General features: G+C 39.0%; 1 protein-coding gene across 1 annotated transcript in view; it reads right to left on the bottom strand.

Moving 5' to 3' along the window:
• The window catches only part of LOC137281471 (26S proteasome non-ATPase regulatory subunit 1-like), a 274,250-nt gene that overhangs the window by 57,641 nt on the left and 193,974 nt on the right, over positions 1 to 22,635 (bottom strand). Inside the window, exon 22 of the mRNA XM_067812714.1 lies at positions 10,202 to 10,316. Within this exon, the coding sequence (XP_067668815.1) occupies positions 10,202 to 10,316 (115 nt within the window). The remainder of the gene's footprint in view (positions 1 to 10,201; positions 10,317 to 22,635) is intronic.

Raw genomic sequence — 22,635 nt, 5'->3', positions numbered from 1 at the left:
AAGGTCTGTGGTGAAGACTACAAATTATGACAGTTAGAGTGCAGATGTGAGCTCGACTCAAGGAAAGGAAGCCTACTTGCACTCAGTGCAATCTTAGGCAATAACCAAACAAACTGCACCAGACAAACACAGACTGCACCTTTTGTTCAACATAAAAGTATGTAGAACACCTGAGTTTTGGTATTGATGATCTTGGACATCACTGAAACAAAATTATTCTGGGTCTGGCAAGATCACTTTATAGGACTTCAAATGTCATGACTGAACAGTAACAGTAATATAATCACTGCCTATGTCTTCATCAGTTCACAAAGCCAGTTCCTCAAATTCTGTTCTGCAAATGTTGTATGCGTTCTTTGAACAACAAAATATTACATACAGCGGGTACAAGTTGGTGTGAAAATGAGGATGCACCACTGCAAGTTCTAAATGCCTAAATCAATCAGTGTGGTTGTTTGTTGGTTTCTCGTTTGACAACACGCTTACATTCCAGCTGTATGGTGGCTGCTTCTAAGCACCAGAGTCTGGTTATGACAATCCAGAGATTGATTTCATGCGCAAGCCATTAGGTGAGTGAGTGAGTTTAGTTTTACGCCGCACTCAGCAATATTCCAGCTATATGGCGGCGGTCTGTAAATAATCGAGTCTGGACCAGAAAATCCAGTGATCAACAACATGAGCATCGATCTGCGCAATTGGGAACCGATGACATGCGTCAACCAAGTCAGCGAGCCTGACCACCCGATCCCGTTAGTCGCCTCTTACGACAAGCTGAGTCGCCTTTTATGGCAAGCATGGGTTGCTGAAGGCCTATTCTACCCCGGGACCTTCACGGGTCGCGCAGGCCATTAGGTATATTGACATGCATTAAAGTGAGTTTTGTTTTACATCGCTTTTAGCAATATTCCAGCAATATCACAGTAGGGGACACTAGAAATGAACTTCACACACCTGTACTCATGAGGGGTACCCAAACCTGGGCCTTCAGTGGGATAAGCGAACACTTAACCATTAGGCCACCCCACCACCCTGACATGAATAAAAGAAGTAAATGGACTGATTACCAAAGCCATTCACCTCTAATGACTTAAGAAAGATGGGGTCCAATCAGGAATTCACACAGCATTACCACACCAGCTTGGAACAAAAGCACACCTTTCAAGTGCTATGGGACCTAGAAACATCTGTATCAGAAAGTCATTGGTGAGTACTGGTGCTAGTACTTGTCAATATGAAAGTTCTGAAAATTGTAATGCACAGAAAAGTTGGTGCTTATTGGAGACCTGAATTCCTAGGTCCACTGCAAGTATATGTGTTAGTAGTTACCAGCAAGAAATGAGTCAATATAGTTTCAACCCTCATTGTAACAATCACCCAGCAATATCCCACAACGGGACTGAACTGAGCTTCAGACGCTGTAGGACTACAGGACCAGAACCAACAAGACTGATGTCTTCTGAGGATGAGCCTGACTTCCTGTCTGTCTGATATACAGATAAGGCAGAGTGGTAACATGCAGAACAGCAGCAAGTTTAATACAGGTAATGAAGCATGGTGGGAAGCCATCAACACACTGCCATGAGGGGAAGAGTCATCTGCTGTTCAGATACTGTCGCTGATAAGCAAAGACACCAGACTACTGGGGCACCAGGCTTCTCAGCAAGAAGTAGAGTAGGTCAGTCTCAGCAATGAACAACAAATATTAGTCCAGGGAAAATGTGACTGAGTTTGAAAAACATGAGCATCATAGCATGTATGACATAAGTTCAGCCAAGACAAAACTCCCATGAAAGTACTACCCACTGTGTTCAGCCAGAGACCAGTCTCTGGTTTGTGAACAAATACGACTCACCGTAGAGGCATAATACTGCATGGAACAACCCAGTACTACAAACCCAACCTGTAAGTCAATACTGCCAATGAAGACCTTATCGCATTATCCAATATGAACCCCAAGCAATTTCACTTTTTTCCACATTCAATAACTTTCCCAGGAGGAAAGATTAAAAATTCTTTTCATGTCATTATCAAATAAAGCATGCAAAAAACAGCATCTGTTTCTTGAGAAGAGTAGGATGTCAAGTTTGTAATCTCCTTCCTTCTCCTTTCCAGAACAAATATCAAGTCTTATATATGTCTGTGGCAGCTCATTCATATAACTTAATAACAACCCTCAACAAACATTACAGCAACCTGAAAGTCACACCAGAAACCTTCCTCAGTGTTCAATAGGCATCTATGCCAAAGTCAGTCTCCTTGAAAATTGAATTGTTTCTTTCAATACTCAATAATGAAGACTGCTCAAAACTAGACAAATCTAACGTGAAAAGGTCATATGCGTATTTCTTCCAAATGTATGAGCAATACAAATCATATCAATATTTCCTTTAATGATTTAGATATAAGTTGATTAAAAGACTGTGGTCCACAGCTCACGTCGGAGATGTGAACATGTAATGAAAAGTATCAGCAATATCAGACAGAAATACTGCATCCAGGCTGGTTTTATTACATGAGCTTCATGCAAAAATTATAACTTAATGAGTGACTGATTGAGTCAAGTTTTACGTCACACTCAGCAATACTCATTCCAGCTATATGGCGATGGTCTGTAAATAATTGAGTATGGACCAGACAATCCAGTGATCAACAGGATGAGCATCAATCTGTGAAATGCATAACTTAATGGATCATGCATGAACAATACAGAAATGTGACATACATGTTCAAGGATGCCAGATGTTTCTCACTGCACTGATACTGCATGAAGTCAGTGACTGAGTATGGTTTTACTTTGCCTTCAGCAAAATCAGAGGAGGAGACACCAGAAATAGACTTTACAACTAGTATCCAGGAGAATCAAACCCGGGTCTTCAGCAAAACAAGCCCTTAACTGCCCTACTGTATGAAGAGTTTTTCAGCATGTTCATGTTCAAATCTTGATGAGGCATTATTTAAAAGATGAAGCACACACGACAAAGATGACTCTCCTAATATGACAACCATAACTACAGTGCAAACCGTCAAATCCATGGTTTTAAATAATGTTCCTGTTAGACATAATGTATGTCTATACTACAGTACAGGCATCGACCTAACACCTTCCACTTCTTAATTCCTGACTTAGCAGCACCATCCAGTCAAACATCACACAACCTTTCACACAGAAGGCCTTTTCTCATGATACACCACCTCCCTCATCAGCTGGTGATACCGCCATTATCACCTTGCAATCACAGCTGCCCCAGTGCCTTGCTACCATTCTACCATAGGAAATACCATACATATGTGAAGCACTATTTTGGTGAAGCATTTGCCTAATGATAAGTTAATGTAGGCCACCTGTAGGATCTGGAGAGTCACAGCTTGGAGCTAATAAGTTTATCTGGAGTGTTTGTCTGATCCACACTATTACAAAACACTCAGGTGAAACTGATAGGAAATTTGTGCAACTAGGCAAAGAAACAAGAAATAGATCAGTATTCAGGGGCCATATGGCCTAACCTCTTGTAATTCACGACCAATCTGGCTGTGACTTGAGAAACATTGACTTTGCTTTTCCTGTGCTTGTGGCTAAGTAATGAGAAATTTAAGCATCTTGTTACTGTTATCTCAACCCTTCTTTCAAAATGCTCTGTTGCAGTATTTCACTAATGTGGCTTTTTTCATTAAACTTGTCCATTACAAGCAAAAGAAGAACAATGACTAGAATAGCTATCCAATCTGGCTATGTGTTTAAGTTACATCCTTGATCTGTGGTCACCCCACCAGCCATTGGTTTGCCTGCAGCTAAGAGTGAGTAAAGTTTTACATAACACTTATCATGATTCCACCTATAGGGTGATAGTGTGTAAATAATCGAATCTGGACTAGACAATCCAGTGATTAACAGCTTGAGCTTCATCTATGCTATTGGCATACAATGACATGTGTCACCCATGTCAGCGAGTTGGACCACCTGGTCCTGTTCATGAAGGATGGATTACATCAATTCTAACCCATATCTTCAAGATACTACTGCTAAGAAAAAGCTGGATTACTTCTGCACTACCAAAGCAGCCTAAAATCACATAATCAATGTTCAATCACTTGTAAAAAAAGTTTTCAAATGGCACAGTTTTGAAGGAAATAGAACTTTCAGAATTGAAAAACTTTAACTCCATACATATCAGACAAGTTCAGTATCATTTGCCATTACATTAGGAACATTTTTTCAAGAAAATATCCATTAGCAGTTGATGAAATAGCAAGATCTATACTGTTGGACCATATCACTTATCACCTTGCCCCAACAGCACAGAGGCCACATATTGATCAGTCCGAGGAACTCAACATTCAATAATTCAACTGATACAGGGTAAGTTTCTAAGGTGATCCACAGGGACCCATTATCAACAAGTAGCATCACTATCTGGACCCACATTCTGGACCATTCTCCACCATGTCAAATACAATTTGATGTCAATGTAGAGTTTGGCAATCTTGGCACTGTTTCCATGGCAGCTTCCCTTCCAGACACATTTTATCATGGGGAGTACCAGAACCGATTACATAAGGCACTTGTATGATTCTTGGCTTTTTCAGAAGCCTCCAAGTAAAGGTCTTCTGATATCCCAGTAGACCTAATCTGTACAAGATTAATCCCTATTACCCATTATGTTGCTCTATGAAAGAAAAAAAAACCCACAGCTTCATAGCTCTCCCTTGGTGCCAAAGAATACAGAGAAAACAATAACCATGGTTTAATGTGTAAATGAGTTTTCAAACAAACAACCCAGAAAAACACCATCACCCACTGCCAACCACTCACTTTTATCACCAACCATGACATAATCTTTTTCATCTGGGTATTCCCTCGCTCAACAAGACCGAACCTATAATGTTGCATGATATAACAGAATTTTGAAAACAATTTAAAACCCAAATTGCACGTTTCCTTTCTTTGAAAAAAGTGGGAGAGAATGGTACAGCCATGGTGTAAGGGAACTGTTTAATATGCTAGTGAACTCTGCAGCCTGACAAGGATCTCTGTATATTAACCAACAAGTTGTCAGCCCTGTCCTGTACCTGTACCCCTGACAGGCGCTCCCATCAGTCACATTGTCCACAGGATGGACAGTGCAGAAGTCAGACTGCCCCAGACAAGGATTCATCAATAATTGTGAAAAATTGATTTTCACTCATTGTTACAGACAGTGGTATGACATATATAAAGTTTATGTGTGGGTGTGTAATTAATAACTAGTGCTGTAAGAAGGTCAGTGCACAACATCAATACAAGAGGTATGGGATTTGCCAACACTTAACAGGGATGAGAGACAATAGGTGTACAAGAACTGTTCCATAAGTCCCTGAAGTCTAAAGCTGAAGTCAAGAGAACACCATCCAGTTTGTGCACATGAGATAGATCATTAAAGATCGTCAGCAACTACAGTGAGGATGTGAGCGTGTTCAGGTGGCTCTGAGTTATTTATGTTACAAGCATCTTTAGGTTGTCTCACCCACTACAAGAACATTGCCCCCCTTATATAACTTCTCAGAAACCTTGGTGTTGTACCATCTCAGAATGTACAAACAACTAGCAGCATTACAGTTTCTGAGGACTGTGGATGGTACTGTACAGTACTTTACGTAAAATTGATATGTACATCAACCAACTGTAAATAGTATTATTGTACAGCACCCTAAGAACATTAACATTTGTTCAAACTTTGGAGCTGTATACAACTTTCAAGACAATTTTACAGTTGGGACTGTAATTCAGTGTTACCGTACAGAGTTAGATTCAAGCAGCCAAATCCTCTGGCAGTGTACACCACTTTAATGCTCTCAAGTCAGTGGCATTGTACACCACTTTAATGCTCTCAAGTCAGTCACTGGTATTGTACACCACTTTAATGCTCTCAAGTCAGTGGCATTGTACACCAATTTAATGCTGTTAAGTCAGTGGCACTGTGCACCACTATAATGTCCTCAAGCCAGTGGCACTGTACACCACTATATTGTCCTCAAGCCAGTGCATGTGGCACTGTACACCACTATAATGTCCTCAAACCAGTGGCACTGTACACCACTATAATGTCCTCAAGCCAGTGGCACTGTACACCACTATAATGTCCTCAAGCCAGTGGCACTGTACACCACTATAATGTCCTCAAGCCAGTGGCACTGTACACCACTATAATGTCCTCAAACCAGTGGCACTGTACACCACTATAATGTGCTCATGTAAGTGATAATGAACACAAGGGGAATATTGTGGTGAGTAATACTATTGCCGACAAAAGTGTCATTTTACTTTCAAACAGTGGCAGAATCAAAATTATGGAAAAACTTCAAGATCTTACTAATGAAAGTTGGTAACTGGGTAGACATGACAGGTCACAGATAGCGCTCATTAACCTACACTATTTAGAGAACACTGCTAAACAGTGATGGTCATACTTACAACTATGGCGCTCAATTATGCAGGTGAGCTAAAATTCAAAATCTAAAACTGTCTTGACAATGAATCTCATATTTTCCTAAATGTGAGTCATAATTCCATCATCAGTAGAGGCCATATTTCTGAACGGAATGATCTGTATGCAAATGTTAAGTGTCTGATGGGGCTTATCACAGCTGAAATATAGGCTACAAACAGGAATGTGGGACATGGAGATTCTTACACTTGATAATGATGCATACCATATGAGCTGCTCGCTGATTAATGGCAATTGTGCTCAACTACTGCCACATTATTCCCGAACGACAGTCTTGATGTACACCATAAATACTCACTACATATTCATCCCATTAAAAAGTGACAACTATACTATCTCCCTCCACAGTGACAGACAATGGTAGAACTACCACAATCCATGTGTGCCCATCACTCGTGGTGTCTGTCTCACAGTTTCTAGTCACATTACTTTACCTTTCACTCAACCCTTTTCTTAATGCTAAGGCCCTACAGGAAGCATTTAACGTAGACTCTCTCCCAGGTAACTAGGGTTCCTCCTCGATTGAAGTGTTGGTCGTTTTTATCAAATCTATATATATTCAGAGGATAAGTGTTAGTCTATCTCTCAGAGGCAGTGGCTGGACCTCCCACTGAAGGTAACACTTCCAGCTCTCAACTTCAAAGAGCTACACACTGATCCAGAACTGTATTTACCAAACACTGCCTGAGATAATGTCACACTGATGGTTCATCCTCTGACTTAGTCTAATCACTCCCTAAAAAAATACTCAACAACATGGGGGTAACAATTTAACTGATCTGCAAGATAAAGAACGAAAAGCAAATTGGGTAATCATGTCCCAGTGTTAACAGAATATCTCCCACTGGTTCTCCTAAAAGTCACTAATAGTGTTCATTACAGCAAAGGTAAACAGAGTAAACACAATCGTGAAATATTTGGCTCTTCCTGACCAGTTAAGACATTTAACAGCAACCACACTGATGCTTTGAAACGAGTAAGTGGTCTATCAATATAATCAGCTCTTGCATTTCATCAATAAAATAACCAAAATACTACCATGAAAACATAAGGTAATTTAATGGCATGTCAAAAACCCATGCTCTTTCTAGGCATCCTGCCCAGCCACCTCACCACTAATAATTGTCCCCTGACATCCTTACACATTCAGGATAACCCATACTGGCACCAATACGGCTGGTTTCATTCAGTCTGCTTGTGTAATATATTACACTGAAAGCTTCAAGCAAGGTAAAAGATAAAATCCCTGCAGCAACAAGGAACAGAAACATCCCATGCAAGGGATTCCTGAAATGCCTTGAAACACAGAGGTGGAAAGTTCACTTACATATAGAAAAAATGGAAGGCAGCCAGAGATAAGGTTATCCAGGACTGCAGACATTATTGACAATGATTGTTTAGTTCTATGAGCTGTCCATTCATAACTGCCTGAAGTACTGTTATTGACCTCCCTTCTTTGTATCACTATTTAAATGTGAGACAATACCTGTTACAGTCAGCCATTGTGGGTACAAAAAAGTTTGCACATAGGGATCCATTTTGAAATCACTTGCAGGGTCTTGTCTAAACCTTCTCGAGTGCTGATGTTTAGCCCCAAGTATACAGCAAATGGCAGTGAAAAAGACCCAATTCAAATTGAAAATTTCTAAACTTTTCATAATCTGTAAATATAAGAACAAAATCAAGTTTTGACCATCATTAAGAACTTTTTTAAACTTTCTTGGCACTGGGTTCTAAGTAAATTCCTGCTTTTGGAAGTTTCAAGTGTTCTGTACCTCCAGCTCCCGTACACATGGCAAGGAGGCAGCTTAATGGGTAATATGTTCACCTGTTGTGATGAGCATCATGCTCCATTTTCACTTCTTTCAACAAGATTCCCTTAGCAACAAAATATTTTGACCTCCAAGAGAAGAAACTTATGTTACAAAACAGCCTAAATGGACCGAGTCAGTTTACAGATGACTGGAAGCTGATTGTAAACCTATCAAAAACAAAACTTGTTATCTTAAGAAGCCAACTCCAAATTCCAGTTAAATAACATGCCTCTTGGAATATGTATATCATATAGGTATATCCCCTAACCACCTTTCACCCTAATGGATCAATTAAACAAACAAAACACTTCTCTCAAATGAAGCAGTGAGAGACTGGTTTTCGTCAAATCCAGTATAATAATATGGACATACTTCTCCGTATCTTCCTTACTAGGATTCCAAAGGTCACTGGTGGAACTCGTGTAACCTGGAGCATTATGGGTGCTGCTGTAATAACCAATCTTAGCGCTAAGGTGATTACACCTCCGCCAATCATAACTGTGATTCCTCAACACAGACTTACATCAGAGCTGAAGTTTTTGGACAGGGAGCCCAACTTCCAAGACAACAAAATGTTCTACAATAGAATAGTCATGAAGACATGATAAGGAGTTGTTTGATCAAGAAACTGCTGCAGTACTAAAATCCAAATGGAATTTCAAAATCTGGTCATATCATGGAACCTCTAACATAAGAAATATTTCTCTTGTGCTCTAAGAATCTTAACAGTTTATTTCAAGGCCGTAGCAATGAACTTTAAATACAAAGAGAAAACATATTTTTCTGTCTGAACCTTCCAAGGCTGGACCTTAAATTACTGAAACATGACTGATGACTGGTATTCACACTGATGAATTTCTGCACAGTGACTGCACTATTTGTAAATATAAACCCGTAACAGTGATTCAAGTCAACTTTTTGTCCCTAATCACCTAAAAATAAGAAGTAAGACATAGCCCTGAAGCATTGTCACTAACAGCCTGGAATCTGATGAAACCCTTTTACAGAGTACTTCTTCATTGTGTGCAAGACTGATACAGGTCGACTTCTTGCGCCAATTTCACATGATAAAGCGACAAGACATAGCTCTGAAACATTGTTACCAACAGCAAGGTAGTTGTTATCCATAAAAAGTTTGATGTTTTCATGTTCTTCAAGCCTCTGACTGCATATCAATGACTTCGTAGCAGTATAGCTTTGCTTCACAGTTCAATACACTCAACACAACGGGACTCAAATTTCTTTGTAACAATTGTGCTGCACCATTACATTTCATAACCTGCACAATAAACACTAAATAAACCTAAATGTAAATCCTACAAAAAACATGCAGCTGGCACATATTTTAGGGTATAGGATATGATATAGCATATTCATATAGCACACATATGCATGCACTTGTGCATACTCAAGGCGCTGGTATTTTTTCCCTTGATCACTGGATGTCAGTCTCAACAGCACATCCTATTATCAAGCTCAACTCCTTGGGAAGTATACAACTCTTGGAGTAACTAAGCACACCAAACTATTGTGGCTTTCTCATCCTAACAAGGTACCCATGAACAGCTGGATGGACTGGAACACATAGTCACAGTATTTTCACACAAATCTACTGAAAAAAACACACACTGAAAACACATGATATTTAAAGCCCCAAGTGGCAATCCTTGTCTATCCCTGTGCCAATGAACAATGAGGTTTGGAGCTTGACTGAAGCTATCTATGACTATATCTGTCTTTTACATTTATAAACAATATGTTGACTACTTCAGCACTCAACAAGACTGCTTACAGGGTCTTGTCTGGGTAGGTTTATCCAGTAACTCATGGGAACATTTATTTCATGATGGTTTTATTGTCCCTACATCACTGAATGTGTTGTGCAAGAAGTTCATTGTGGCCTACCTTCAACCCAGTGCCAGCACAGGCAATGCCAAGAGCCATGGCGGCGCCGAATCGGACATGAGGGTTGTAGCTCTCAGACAGCAGAGACACGACACTTGGACACTGTTCGGGTGTTCTGAAAGGAGATGTAACTGAAGTTAGGCAACACTTCAAACAACATGTTCAGCATCTTCAACATAGAGTGATCTCCAACAGAGGCTGGTCCTTGGCATAACATTGTGTTGGTATTGCTGTGACGTTTATTCCTGTAGGCATGCACTGAACAAATTCAGGAACTGATTAAGTACAGGAACAATTATACTTCAAATGCATCTTTATGACAAAAGCAATTTTACCATTCTGAACATGCTAATGATGGAGAAATTGAACAAAGGAACATTTTGATTTTTCAAAATGTTGCTTCAGCCTTTTCACTGTTTTGGGTTCATGTTCCAAGAGGAAACCATGTCTCAGAATCAATAAGCCCAAGGACAAACTTGAGAAACTACATGTATGAAATAAAACCTAATATCAGATCACCAAATCAACAGATGAAACAGTCACTAGTACTCAAGTTACACTGACTGCAAATATGGAATCATATCTCTATTCCTATTCCTTCAACAATCTGTGGCAATTTGGAAAGTTTGGCTACTTGAACACTTTTGATTCATTGCCATTGGATACATTCACTTCAAGTGAAACTCATGATCAGAATTTTTTTCAAAAGTCTTTAAAAAATCGGAAAGTGCAGGGTCAAATCAGGACTACCTTTGTCAAGTTTCATCTGGAATAGTTAAGTTTCAGGAAACCAGCACTACTCTCATTTTAAGTGAAGTCGTCATCAAAACAAACCAAAACATGCAAAAGTAAAATCCCAAATCATTATAAAAACCAACAGTTCACCACTAGTCCTATCTGTATAGCAAGTTTTAACAAGAAATATTCAAAAGCTTTAACTTTGGAAATGAATGAGAGACAGATGGAGAGCAGACAGATAGATGTATGGACGATCAGAATGGCATCCTGGTCACTACATGCCTATATTATTCTTACAGGGAGGGTAAATCTGTAAGGACCCAATGACTTCACAACCATCCCAATCTGAGGAAAAGCAGAATGGAACACCCTGTATTGCAATGCTAGACAACCTGTTAGCTGCAGGGAATACAAAGAACAGCACAGCACTTCATCAGTCAGCAGACATTGATAGGATTTCTTTGTAAGCAAACATGCTGGGGTGGATCTGTGAGCCTGTGTTGTGTTAGATCCGAGAAGATCATGCAGTAATTGTCATCAGTAGACACAACAGACAACCAATTCATAGGAAGAAAAATGAAAATGAGCATATTGACTTAGCCTCCTCTTGCTGTTGTTACTGATGGCCTTGCTATGTGTAGCACTGTTTGGCACTGGGTAGTCAATTTCTGCTGTCTCAGAGAAGACAATGCACAAGTGTGTGCATCTCACAAATAACATGACCACTGATATTCATTAATGGGCCAAGGTGGAGAGGTCATTATTAATAGAGAGCACTGATTCAATTTCACCACCTACTTACCACATAAAATGAAATAAGAGCAAATGCAAAGAGCCCTCGAACCACTGACTGGAACGCAATGCAAATACAAGAAAAGAAAGAAAAAAGACCAATGTGATCATAAACCATAGATTCTCTTCAAAACAAAATACCACTGGCATAACCAACACATTTAACTGCCATTTTTGACAAGGATTAGACTACATTTTCACAATTCAAACAGTGCTTCTATTCCTTGGAAATTTAATTTGAGGTAAACTACTAACAGCATCTTATTTTTTGCATGAAGTGAATAAATATTAAAGACTATTCAAAACTATTACTATCTTAAAAATCTTTTCAAAGTCATCTAAATAAAAAGCAATGGCTTCAGTATTGTCCAAGCGGATGATAAACATGCCAGCATCTGCTCACATGACCACACGGCAACATGTCCCACAAAGCCTGCCGACTTAGCTTGCAAGGGAAATGTAATTATAAATCTGGCTATGATCTTTAACTGTCTCTCAGAAATGATCATTCACAGCGGACAGACATGATTCTCAGATGTCCAATCAAACAAACACGATGAATGTCATAATTGCTGCCTAGCAGTAACCACTAAGAAAGCGTGGTAGCTCAGAGCTAGGGATTATACTCTAATTGCTGCTAAACCTAGCTCAAGTCAAGGCAATTCCGGTAACGATAACACAGAGAGTGCCATTAAGTGTTTCCTTTGTTGTTCAGGTTTGCTGTGTGAAATGCGCTCTCCCCTTGAATCTTGCAAAGATTAACAAGCATTCAAGGTATTATCAGTTTCCTGTTTAATGAAGCATTCATTATTCTTCATCTAATCATAAAGAACGTCTATTTTGTAATATGTAACAGGTAACTCACTTTCTGTGGAGGCACTGGACTTTCCTACTGAATGCAACTGAAGTGCTTCACATAATGGGCTGTTTCATTCTTTGCTTTATACTTCTAAGATTGCAAAAACAGGATGGAAGATTCACGGATCTCATGAACTCAGAGCAAATGGAAATAAGGGTATGCAACATTTCCCTACCTCACACATAAATGTTGTTTTCTGATTGGCTATGTGCTCTTCCGTATTTTCAATGTACCCAGCAGCCAAAGACAAGACATTCAGTACTTCGTGGTAGTACTTCCTCATCTTGAATAACATTGAAGTATGCCAGTAAATAACTGATGTTTTGCAAACACAAATCAATGGAAGGGAGGTAACTCTAAATCTGTTGTTCTTGTGTCGCCTGCAAAATCTAGCAATGGCTATGAAAAGATCTGCCTCACATTCCAATAAACAAATTTTGACAAAACGTTCAAATGTAGTTCCTGTTAATATTAAGTAGAGGAATTACCCTTTAGCTACTTTACAAAAACAATACCTGCGGGAAAAACAGCCAGATGAAAGATTAGAATTGTTTGATTCACACAGGTTGGCTGAAGTGTACTATCAGACACCCATTCTTCAAACAGCTCAAAATTAATATTGAGGTGTTCAGTAAGATAAACACATCATTCACTGGTCCCTCGGGCCCATGAGGAAACATAAACAAACATCAATGTTACATCACCCCATGTCCCCCTCATGACCAGTGAACAACTTATAATGTTCCATTTATCAGATGGGGTGAGAAATTCAAAGCTAAGAAAGTTTTGGGCACATAAATTTGGATAAATATCATATCTTTTTTCTGAATCTTTAAAGGAAATAAAAAAAAATATGACATGAATATTATTTTCTGAGGATCCTACCAACCTGACATATTATGATGCCATCAAGAAAAAACAGCATAACAGAATTCAGTATTGACGCCATGTAATAAATATTTCAGAAATACTTAATTCCTAGCTTCATCTGAGAGAAATCCTGAAGTGATGCTGGGTTTGGACACTTTGGTAACGCTCGCAGGCACCATATGGTGCTGACAAATCTTGAAATATTAATAAGGTTGAATAAGTGATTTTCAATCCTTGATCACAGGTTTCTGGAACACCAAGGGGACACTACTAAGTCAGGCGATTGTGGAGCCTTTGACGAATTGGTCCTTTTGTGTCCTCAAAGAATTATGAGTGAGCGATGCAGGTTTTCAGTCCACTTTAAGCAATATTCCAGCAATATCACAACAGGAGACACAGAAATGGGAAACCCATGCAAAGAATATTACATGGCTACCCCACTGACCTGATGAATTCTGACGCGCAAAGATGTTTGGAGAAGTTATTCCAGAGTAATGTTCTGCTGGTCTTGCAGCTCTTTGAGTGCACACAAAATAACGAAATCTTCAGAAATCATGTATTGATGGAAAATATCATAATATTATGACACAATGCCACTGAGGTGAGAGGGAATGGGGTTCACAATGCAGGACATGGAAGAATAGCCTGAAGTGACACAGGTCTCGTAAGAACTACAAAACTTGGTGAAGAAACCCACGAGGATGGAATCTGCTGACAGATCTGGTAACACAAGCAGGCCAAATAGGATTCAAACCCACTTTCTCAAGTTTTTAGCATACCTCTGGGAGACAACTCTGGCAGGTAATTACAGCCCCATAGACAACATGGCCATCCATGTCCTCCTGTGGTGCTATACAGCCTGGGATCTCACTAACCTTCTTTTCTCGGGGAAGATGTACCACACATTATGTTAGATCTTGTACCATGGAGACAATAAGACAAGACAACATCTATTTTCACATGCACACTTGTGTTTAATTCACACAACACATTCTTGAGTACAAGTTTCTGCTGTTCGATATCGTGTGTACTACAAGAACTATTTTTTATCTCTTAAGAGAACTAACACCAGATAACAAGGTTAGTCAACAAAAATGCAACTAGCATCTGAAGAAAACATCCGTGAAAATGATGATTTACATTTCTATTGGATTTCCTGTTATGCCGCTGAAGATGCATCATGCAGAGAAAATTGCATCTATTTCTTTTCTTGAAGAAGCTTAGAGCAATTAACTGAACAGTTAATTTTTTTCCAGTCTTTTGCCAATTCTTTTTACAATTCAAACTATGGCATTTATGATAGATCATAATTGTGGGGCAAAATATAAGATGAACACTTTTCATAACCAGTTAGTGAAAGACATGACCTAACCTGCATACTTCAGTATGTATGTGTAAACATTCTATTACATGCAAGGCAGAGTTTGATCATTATGCTGAAGACCCAGGTTCGATACCCTACATGGGTACAAAATATAAATCAGATTTCTGGTCATATTGCTGGAATATTGCTAAAGACACAGCCAAACTAAACTCACTCACACACACTCCCTCACTCACTCGCTCTATTTAATGAGTTAATATCTGCTTGTTGTAAAATATACGACCTCATTGTATATGTATATATGAGGCCTCTCTATCTCCATCTCCACGACTATATTTGTCTGTAGCATACACAAGAAAATGCAAAACATTTGGATTAGGGAATAAATTGTTTTCATATTCATCTCTACACCACAGGTCACTACCAAGACTTCTTTTCTCTACTACTGTGTACTGAAGTCAACCAAAGTTTGGTCATATTTGCATCAATGTCTTCACTTTGTATTGAAAGGTAAACCCACAAATAATGGGACCACTGTACAATCACCAGATTCATTATTTTATATTGTCTTTTCTCTTCAACAAAAAGTTGTTTGGTGACAGGTCTGCAGCCAATGTATTCATGATATTGCACCTTCTGTCAGACATACTGTATCCATTTATGAACCACTAAATGACAGGCAGGGACCCTTCTTTTGAAAGCAGAACACTTACTGTTTAAATTATGCGCCTATAAAAATTTAACATTGGTTTTGGTTTGAAACATTGAGCTGTCCGTTAGAGGTGTTGTTGGAGTTGACCTATTCTACACAATGAGTGCAGCTTCCTGGTCATGGCCAGAACAACGCTTGAACTTCCAGAACAACGTTTAAATCACTTGCAACCCAAAATCATTTATTACAGGAGCTGAAACTTATGTAAACAGAATGGTTATTGTTTGGGAGACCTTGAACCCTGACCTGACCAGGTAAAGTGCTGAGTTGACAAGCAGCATGGAGCCATGTTTGTAGAGGTACATGATGGGATGGTGAAGATGATTGACAGACGTCAGGCAGCCATCATGCAACAATGGCCTGCTGGAGTCACTCATTGCCACCACATTTGGCTCCAACATCTCAATGTATACTGTTGACGGACAGTGTGTTGAAGTACACTCCCCAGGTACATGGGACTGGATATACAGTTACATAAGAACAAACCCACTGATAACTGCAATCAGTGTCTTTTGTTGGACATTGCCAAACACCCTGCTGCAATGGTTCTAGAACATCATAGTCAAGGAGAAATCTGCCAGGAACAATATGTAATCATTCCATAGCCGAATGTTTCACTACATAAATATAACGAAAGAAAGTGTCGAGTTCTCACAATGTTTTAAAGACTAAAAATTATTTAATTCAAAAAGCTTGTCTAAATCTTCTAGTTATGCTTCCTTGGAAACAAATGCCAAAAGAAATGATTATAACACAATGACTGATTTGATTATTCAACTCCTTCAATCAGATGAAATAAACAAATTTTTCTGGATGCAACATGGATGCACAATGTTGCATGGAAACATTAACTTCACCAGTCAATAAATATGATGAATACATTTGCAAAACTGAGCAATTCAGATAAGTATCATTAAATCAAGGACTAGAACATCTTACCGGATAGATCTTGCCTCAGTTATTTATTTACTGCACAGATCCATCTTCCACATCATTGCTAATCACATTCTGAATTTCAGTAATTTGATAAATCCTTCACAATTCCTAATGGACAGTGGATTGTTTTACGTCAGTGTCACCTCACGTTTGGACAAGATCCAAAACTTTCTCAAGATGTATTTTTGATACACTACAATTAAATTTCTACTGAATTAAAAAAGTACATTTTCTTTAGCTTGATAACACTGACTCTCAATGCGTTTGAAATCCTACTATTTAATTCAATATAACACCAAACCTGAACCTTTACCTCTTATATAAATCAGCTGCATGTTAGCTGGATATTGGCTTCACATGATATCACACACAAACACAATCAGTGTAAAGACAAAACAACTATGCTCAACCCCACCAACAATATCATCTCTTAAGTGTAATTTCTTCTTTCTCAAACTTCAATAAAACAAAACCATTAGCTAAGTTTGTTGGGCAGTTTCAGCTAGACACATCGACCATACCGACATCACAATTGGTGTAATTCTCTCTGTCATAGGTATCCATGGAGCCAGTTAGCATCTACCCACCAACCAATCAAAGACTTCCTGACCTTTTCTGAAATTTACCTTTTACTCTCACTGATAATTTGAAATCTCACGCTAACATCGCAGAGCTAGCTTAGACTGCAAGGAACTAAAGGATTACAAATTTGATTCTGAACAGACATCCTAGCGTCTTCCATGGGGAAGCCATGGAGAAGTATGTCTTTTTTTGCATGCAGAAATTATTCACATGTGAGACAAGAGCACTACTTGTGAATTAATGCCTAATGGCTGCAATATTTCATGATATCTCAGGGGACAGCACCTCCAAAGCAGGGACGTAGTCTTCTTCGCATTTGATAGTTGAATATTATAAATATGTAATTCTGTCTACGATTATTATTACCATCACTTTGATCATAAATAAATTTAGGTACATTATGTGAACAGCTGACATTTGTCACATGGTTTGGGCTTGGCGTCATTGGAATGAGTGAGTTCAGTTTTACGCCGCACTCAGCAATATTCCAGTTATATGGTGGCCATCTGTAAATAATAGAGTCTGGACCAGACAATCCAGTGATCAACAGCATGAGCATGCGCAAGTGGGAACTCAAATTTAATTTGGGTATTTTGCCATGTTTTATTAACTGTAAAAATATACTAATGTGTAAATGTTGTTGACATATTTCTTATTTTTATTTATTGATCTGTAATATGACAAACGATGAGAAAAACTGTTGCCAAATTCATGAACTGAACTAGAACCTCTCAAGACACCTCAGCTATTGTGTCTATTTTGTGTGCCAAATTTATTGAGTATTTACAAAAATTCATCTGTGCCTGAACGTAACAGGTATGTGAGATTTCACTTAAATATTTGCATAATTTTGCAAATACACACCTTATCTGTACCTCTGAGCTTATCACCATCATTTATCATCACATAATTGAATAGTCATACTCAGAACAGTCCGTAAAACCTATTTAACAAATTTAAACTTTATCTAAGTTACAAACGAAAACCTTTATGCAATAAAAACCTCAAGGAAACTAAGTGTCAAAACTGTGTATGACCAGCTCAGACAAATACTCTCACAGGGTGTCATGTTTAAGGCAGGATGAAATCAAACATAAACAAATCAGTATTAGATCATAAACGCTATCATTTGCCGAAAGATTTCTAAGTGATTTCAGCTATGATATTTCACAAACCAAAATGTCAAAACAATTTAATGAAGATGCGTTCTATGTTGCATTGCAACTATCAAACAATTACAACCATTGAAACACGATATAAATGTGAACTAAAAACTAATGTTGTTAATTTGTGCAACTTCAATCATTACTACACACTAAATGACATTTCCATTTCAATAAAATATACTATAACCAGGAATAAATAAACTCATCCAAAGAAATGTACATTTTTAACATCTCAGTATGTAAAATTTGAAGAATGTGAAGGACAATTAGGTTTTCAAAACACTTTTGCTTCACATTTGATTCTAGACATCCATGAGTGAGTGAGTGAGTGAGTGAGTTAGTTCGTTTAGTTTTACGCTGCACTCAGCAATATTCCAGCTATGTGGTGGTGGTCTGTAAATAATAAAGTCTGGACCAGACAATCCAGTGTTCAATAACATGAGCATCGATCTGCGCAATTGGGAACAGATGACATGTGTCACCCAAGCAAGCCTGACCCCCTCATCCTGTTAGTTGCCTCTTTCGACAAGCACAGTTGCCTTTTATGGCAAGCATGGGTTACTGAAGGCCTATTCTACCCCGGGACCTTCACGGGTCTAGACATCCATGAAGCTGAAGTTTCAAATTGGTATTAAGTGAGTGAGTGAGTGAGTTGTAATCTGCATTCAGCAATATTCCAGCTATATAGTGGCAGTCGGTAAATCAGTCTGTCAAGTATGGACCAGACAACAGACCAGTGATCAACAACATGAGCATCAATCTATGCAACTGGTAAGACATGTCAACCAAGTCAGCAAGTCTGACCACTCAATCCTGTTAGTCGCTTCTTATATTATGACAAGCATGGGTTACGGAAGACCAATTATACACCAAAGCAGATCTTCCAAGATATACATCCTTGCTGTAAGGGGCAAGTAGCCTGATCAGGTGGCCTGACACATGATTGTCTCCAATGGTCACAATGTCACAGAATAAATGTGTGGACCAGGTAAGTATTTACAGAGAGTACAGTACCAAACAAAAATTCTAAAGGTGCTCCGAACAGGAAAATCATTCTCAGTTTCACTAAAGACTGAAAAAAACCCAGACATACACTTGTTGATGAATGTAAGCCTTACACACAGTCATGAATGAAAATTATCCACATGAATTATATCACAGAACACTCTAGTATGAGTGGTACCCAACTGACTCAATTTCAAAAGGTAAGAACTGGGCCATGAGAACAGGCTGCAACACTTATGGAGCGGATTGAGCGGTAGAATGGAATGGGATGTTTTTCATATTTTCTGGTATTGGTAATAGAGAGCAATGGTGCAGCAGGAATCAGTACAAGAGAGAATGTGGCGAAGTTTGTATACAAGCCCCTGAGTTAGCAAGTGCAAGAGGAGAACTGAGAAACTACTGACGACTCACATTTACCACTAGCAGAAGATTCCTTGGAAGAATAGGTCACATGTATCATGTGTTTGTTGTTAGGGCCAACAGCAGTTAGATGGTAACAACCAACATATTACTTAATGTCATCGTAACTTGCTGGACTGTATCCTTGCCTTTACCTTGACCTGACTGAATTGTTTACACATCAACATTTTCAATAAAACAAATTTACTGGCACAATTACGGCCAGTCATATTGACAGTTTAGTGCCTAGGACTGTCTAAACTATGGTGTCAGTGTAACAAAGCTGTGTTCCAACCTCAGTGTGGCCTTCCCATTCAGTTACCCTGAACACGGCCATCTTTGCATATTCTTATCCCAACTTGCACTCTGAGCTCCACACAGCCAGTGGTTTTCTCACAACATGGAAGCAAGCCCATGAGGTGAGCCAGGTATAAACATTCCTGTCTAGGGCAGTTAAACCTATCCACATCACACTGGAAACTTCTATGTTTGTTTGCAATCAGTGTTACGCTATATCAGCAAACATCCATCCACCTACCAACACTATAAAAAACGCAATCATGTAGTGTTAATTAGTCTCACCCTCACCATGTTCTGTAACACTAAAGCCATAATCAGAAAATATGACCATCCCAATCAAACCCCATCTTCTCCCAGTTGTCAGTTCACACATAATTGGAGGAAACTTAGAACTTCATCATCAATCAAAACCCAGAAATAATTTCAAAACTTTTCACAGTTCTGCGATATATTTTCTAATGATCTTTATAAATATAGACCATGATTAATGTTGATCTGACACAAAGGCATCACATTGCCTTAGTTTATGGAAATGTCAGAAATATATTATCCCTAATTAATTTCACACTGCCCTAAAGTTTCAGAAAGATTACTAGTATCTATGGCCGATTTTGACTTAGCATAGAGAAGTCATTTGTTGGACAGACACAGAAATGGTCTCCATATCACAGCGGTAAATATCAGCAGCAATGACTCAGTCCTCAAGTGCAATCCAGAATCTGATCCTTCCTTGAGAAGAACAAAAATCAAAATGTCATAATGCCTGAAGTTTACTTATTTGGATTTCAAATACATTCTTCGCGCAAAGGAAACTCAATTGCTTGGCTAAGTAAAGCCGGTGAAAACAGTTTCTAAAGGCCAGAGTGGAAATCATGGTATCCGAGTGAAGCATATCATCAGAACTTGGATTTTTATCATGATAGAAAATCTTTCAGGCAAAAAATCAATTTTAGACTAAAACAAGAGGCTGAAATAAAATTCGCAGGGGCAAGGTATTAGAAATGTGTTATTTTCGTGGCAGAGGAATCACACACAATCAACGAACTGAGATGAGACAACACTTAACCCCAATGTTCGGAATGATTTAGATTTTCACACAGGTTTTTTTTTGAGTCAGACCATTAATCTCAATACTTCACCTTGGGTTGTTCCCTTCCTGACCTATCCCCACACAGAATATGCAGAAACGAAGACAAGGCAGAATTTCCACATTTAACCATGAATAATGCTCCCTTGTCATCTGGTGATCGCCACAATAAAAGTACTCGAAATTGGCAACCAAATTATCCCCCTTGACGATAAGATATTGCCATAAACTCTCATCGGGGAATGCCTAATTGATCGCAGTTGTTCATTGTTACTTCAAAAATTCTTACAAACTTCTGTTTCCCAAACACCAGAGACCCTCTGATGATTGAAGATTAAATGCTTCTTAAATCAAATGACTCATCATGCACACTCTCGTATTTTTAATGTATTTTCAGAGCTCACATTTAGGTTGATCAAACTATCATTTATATAATGTTCATCAGGATAATATTTCAATACACTCACTGATATATTTATGTATTTCTGTGAGATATAACCTACTGAGCATGAACTACTTTATGATAATACATGTTGGACAACGTGGGGTATCGCTTCAATACACCAAGTCTTGTAGAGGTAGATGCACTTGGGTGGGGTATTGCTTCAATACACCAAGTCTTGTAGAGGTAGATGCACTTGGGTGGGGTATTGCTTCAATACACCAAGTCTTGTAGAGGTAGATGCACTTGGGTGGGGTATTGCTTCAATACACCAAGTCTTGTAGAGGTAGATACACTTGGGTGGGGTATCGCTTCAATACACCAAGTCTTGTAGAGGTAGATGCACTTGGGTGGGGTATTGCTTCAATACACCAAGTCTTGTAGAGGTAGATGCACTTGGGTGGGGTATCGCTTCAATACACCAAGTCTTGTAGAGGTAGATACACTTGGGTGGGGTATTGCTTCAATACACCAAGTCTTGTAGAGGTAGATGCACTTGGGTGGGGTATCGCTTCAATACACCAAGTCTTGTAGAGGTAGATGCACTTGGGTGGGGTATTGCTTCAATACACCAAGTCTTGTAGAGGTAGATGCACTTGGGTGGGGTATTGCTTCAATACACCAAGTCTTTGTAGAGAGAGATGCACTTGGGTGGGGTATCGCTTCAATACACCAAGTCTTTGTAGAGAGAGATGCACTTGGGTGGGGTATCGCTTCAATACACCAAGTCTTGTAGAAATGCAGTTGGAGTATTGCCAATTTCCATTTATCTGAGGGGCACATAAGACTGCAGTCTATTGCCTACCAACTGTCCAACTTCCATTTTGGGGGAAGTCATGGTGGCTCAGCAGGTTAAGAGGCTAACTTTGCTGGTAATTAGGTGCCTGACTCTGAGAGAGTGGGTTCAACCCAAGTACAAGAATCTGTACTTCATCTATAATACCAAATATGACATGTGACATTTGAACAGTTTCTAAATGGCATTGTCAAAAACATTGTCACTGGCATCAAAAACCACAACATCAACTCATGGTGATGATGTTACATCAGGCATTTTCACAAACAGTTTGGTGCAGTATTCCAGAAGGGCACTTTAAACAAGGAACACTCATTCACCAACAAAAGGGTCCCAAGATGTGATGAAATCTACATAAAGCACAACAAAAGAGAACAATAACCTCCGCCCAGAGGCATTAGTCTCAACATCCAGGCATATTGTCAG

The sequence above is a fragment of the Haliotis asinina genome, chromosome 4, assembly GCF_037392515.1.
Source record: "Haliotis asinina isolate JCU_RB_2024 chromosome 4, JCU_Hal_asi_v2, whole genome shotgun sequence".
Lineage (NCBI taxonomy): Eukaryota > Metazoa > Mollusca > Gastropoda > Lepetellida > Haliotidae > Haliotis > Haliotis asinina.
Note: the sequence above shows the minus strand (reverse complement) of the source record. Positions and strands in the feature narration are given on the sequence as shown.